The sequence below is a fragment of the Anoplopoma fimbria genome, chromosome 23 (genome assembly GCF_027596085.1).
Source record: "Anoplopoma fimbria isolate UVic2021 breed Golden Eagle Sablefish chromosome 23, Afim_UVic_2022, whole genome shotgun sequence".
Lineage (NCBI taxonomy): Eukaryota > Metazoa > Chordata > Actinopteri > Perciformes > Anoplopomatidae > Anoplopoma > Anoplopoma fimbria.
Genome location: NC_072471.1, coordinates 1,201,358 through 1,205,667, shown reverse-complemented (window position 1 = coordinate 1,205,667; position 4,310 = coordinate 1,201,358). Strand labels below are relative to the sequence as shown.

General features: G+C 31.3%; 1 protein-coding gene across 1 annotated transcript; it reads left to right on the top strand.

The window, feature by feature from the left end:
* Positions 1-2,055: 2,055 nt before the first annotated feature.
* Positions 2,056-2,476, top strand: LOC129112279 (histone H2A-like). The gene has a single exon (XM_054624306.1). It carries the CDS (start codon positions 2,056-2,058, stop codon positions 2,440-2,442), a length of 387 nt encoding a protein of 128 aa, XP_054480281.1. The 3' UTR covers positions 2,443-2,476.
* The last annotated feature ends 1,834 nt before the right edge of the window (positions 2,477-4,310 follow it).

Sequence of the window (4,310 nt, the reverse complement as noted above, 5' to 3'; positions counted from 1 at the left end):
TAGGATATAAATAGTTTATTTATTTGTCTTTATGGAAGAACAATAATGAAGTAGTCCATGTATTACATGTATACATAAGTATTAGTGGACATTGTGTGTAAAATATGTTTTAATTGTTAGGATAAATATATGATCATGATTATCTCCCACAAGTATTTATGATAATAACATGAATATAATTAAAGATTATCCCAATATTACTGACCTATTGACCTTTCATATGAGGCCTGAATTCAGTCTAAAAATATAATTTATTTAATTAATTAAAATAAATTAAAAAGCACCCTAAATAGAGAAGTGCTACCATGTTATTATATAAAATATTTATTGATTAAGTAAATTACAGAATATTGTTTTAAGGATACTGCACATATTAAATGTACATAAATACACATTTGAGGTACTTCGTTAGTATTTTGTATCCAGACCTCTTTGTACTTATATTTACTACATATAACAACACATAGCGTTACTGCACTACATTTATTTCACTGCTTTGAGTCACTTTAACAATTATACTTTTTAAAAGTTGTGTTGGTATTTGTCACTATCTTCATTTTTTACAATAAAATCCTACTTTTATATAAATGCATGATAATAATAATAATCTAATTATAGAATCTTAATTACAATTTTCTAATTATAAAAACGTAATTTTACAATGCAGCATGTTTAGAAGTAGAGTTATTACTAATATATATAAATAGTTTATTTATTTGTCTTTATGGAAGAACAATAATGGAAAGTAGTCCATGTATACATGTAATGAGAAGTATTAGTGGACATTGTGTGTAAAATATGTTTTAATTGTTAGGATACAATATATGATCATGATTATCTCCCACAAGTATTTATGATAATAACATGAATATAATTAAAGATTATCCCAATATTACTGACCTATTGACCTTTTATATGAGGCCTGAATTCAGTCTAAAAATATAATTTATTTAATTAATTAAAATAAATTAAAAAGCACCCTAAATAGAGAAGTGCTACCATGTTATTATATAAAATATTTCTTGTTTAAAAAAATTTGCCTCAGTAAATTACAGAATATTGTTTTAAGGATACTGCACATATTAAATGTACATAAATACACATTTGAGGTACTTTACGTGAGTATTTTATATCCAGGCCTCTTTGTACTTATATTTACTACATATAACAACAAATAGCGTTACTACACTACATTTATTTTACTGCTTTAGTCACTTTAACAATTATACTTTTTTAAAAGTTGTGTTGGTATTTGTCACTATTTTCACTATTTTTTATTTTTTTACAATAAAATCCTACTTTTATATAAATGCATGATAATAATAATAATCTAATAATAGAATCTTGAAGTACAATTTCCTAATTATAAAAACGTAATTTTACAATGCAGCATGTTTAGAAGTAGAGTTATTACTACAGTGTGGTATTAGTACATCTATAGTTGTGACTGGTTCAGAAGTACAACACGTTACTTTATGATTAATGAAAACATTAATTAGTTTAATACTAATTCAAAGTCACTGGAAATGTGATTTGCATAGATTAAAGCTGCTCTGGATGCAGTTAGTGATTAATTAATTTTGCTTAAAGGTCAGAAAGGCCTGCAATCCTTTAGGTCCCTCAGATCTTCTCAGTATCTATAAACAATTAAATTGAGTTAGATTCAGTTTCACTTCTTTTTTAAATTACATTATTTATTATAGACGCACATGAGGTCTAAATGTTAAAAATAAATTATAAAATTGCATTTCCTTAAAATGTTGTTCCTATTATTATGATTTAATTACTTTTTCTCATTATGTAAATTCTAATAAATCTTATACTTTAAACATTTTCGGTTATATGTATAAAAATACACTTTTATTGTTTTATTTTTGCTTTTAAATCGCTTCTGCAGAGTGGGAGTCCTGTTTTTGCTGTGTGACGTGGCGTTCTCTGATTGGATGATCGTCTGCTGTGCCGGACCAATCAGCGGCCAGATGAGCCTTTATATTCTGGGCTCCAGTGAGCGGTGATTATTCTTCTTTAATCTAAGCTTAACGAAGTACGTGAAATATGTCTGGAAGAGGTAAGACCGGAGGTAAGACCAGAGCGAAGGCAAAGACCCGCTCTTCTCGTGCCGGCCTGCAGTTCCCCGTCGGCCGTGTCCACAGACACTTGAGGAAGGGTAACTACGCCCAGCGTGTCGGTGCCGGAGCTCCGGTGTACCTGGCGGCGGTGCTGGAGTACCTGACCGCTGAGATCCTGGAGCTGGCTGGAAACGCTGCCCGCGACAACAAGAAGACCAGGATCATCCCCCGTCACCTGCAGCTGGCCGTCCGCAACGACGAGGAGCTCAACAAGCTGCTGGGCGGAGTGACCATCGCTCAGGGCGGCGTGCTGCCCAACATCCAGGCGGTGCTGCTGCCCAAGAAGACCGAGAAGGCCGCCAAGAGCAAGTGAAGCTCCGCAGTGCTCTCAGTCAACACAACGGCTCTTTTAAGAGCCACCCACTCCCTTAAAGAGAGAAATCCTGATAAACACCAAGAATATGTTACGTATTTATTAATAAATAATATGACAATATTAACCTTTTTAAATTACTAGACGCTTTTTGCAGTTAAATACACATTAGGATATAATAGTTAAACATATCAGAGGGTATCCATTTTTACCAATATTCAGTTTAGTAACATTGTTTATAGTTGATATGAAATTAATACATGGAATGTTGCAATAGTCTAACATAATACTATATTATGTCAAACACTGTTATGAGTAAGAATTGACGTAAATACTAATAAACAACAATATTTGGTAGTTTGTGTTATTTATTAAAGTATCATTAATAACAGATACATATTTACTTGGGTAATGTAGTTGGTGGAAATTGACCAAAGTATATTTTGTGATACTTGTAGTATTTGGTACTGGTACTAGTACTTCTATTTTAGCCAGAATTGGGACCTTGATGATTAAATCAGTGTATCTTGTATGCGGAACATATTTGGTTAAAATGAGTTCTAGGTCAATGTCTATGGCATTAAAATCTGGCTCATACATAGGAAGTACATTTCCCTAAATATACTAACATACTTTTATTTAAGTCAGATTTTCATTGCAGCACTTTGTTGCATTTGTGTACAATGAGGTATTAATACTTCTAACCTAGTAAAGGTTCTGAGTGCTTCCTCCACCACTGAAAACTGAATCATGTTGCAGTCACATGTTTTGATTTGAGACTATATATATATATAGATAGATAGATAGATAGATATAGATATATATATATATATATATAGAGATATATATATAGAGATATATATATATATATATAGAGAGAGAGAGAGAGAGAGAGAGAGAGAGAGATCCTGTTTAACTTGTGGATTATAAACAGTAAAATATACTTGTTGTCTGAATGACACATGGTGGACATTTTACATTGGTGTTGAGTTGTTTGTATTAAATGTATTAATTGAATAATTAACTCAAAAAGACTTGTGGTGAATCATAAGTCCACATATTGTCATTGTCTGGACATGTAATTATGTATTATCAGGTATATGTCTTAGAGAATGATAGTTAACAAGGCAAGTCTTTGGAAATGCCAAAGAAACATGTATTTTAGATATTTATTTGGAAAACACTAACTCGAACAGTGAATAAACTGCCTCTAATGATCCACTACTCTTTTATTAACTTAACTGTTAACATTTTCTTTTGTTAAAGGTCTAAGAGGGTTTCTAATTATAAATGTGTTGGATGAAATTGTGGTTGAATGTTATTCATAGCTCAAATTAAATAAAAGCAAAGTCTGTTGCAATCTATATTCTTTTTCATTATTTATGTGTCACTTTGGTTTAAAATACAATGAAATCAAACAGGAGCAGAATACAGAGTACAAATGTTAGCAAAAAACCCCAAATATAAACAACTAAAAGCACACATTCTAATCAAATCATAATTCAAACACATCGTTTGGTACTGCACATTCCAGATCAATACAGATTTATGTAATATATCAAAGTATTTGTGTAATTTCAACACTGTTTAACTAATGAACCAATATTCCTGCTGCAATGTTATTAACCAACCCCCAAAATAAATGAGGATCCCTGTAAGTCTGAATATTGACCTCTGCTCATGAAATGTTTGTGTAAATCCAAACAAATATCTAATATTCTTATATGACAGTAAACACTAACAGGGATCATGTTTCTGTAAAATCAGTCCTTTATTCAATATTGTTTGTAGTCCAATTCCCTAATTTTTCTGTTTTCGAGTGCTGAAGTCAGGTTGAATGTCAGAGGTGGACATGTGAAGGACAGCTG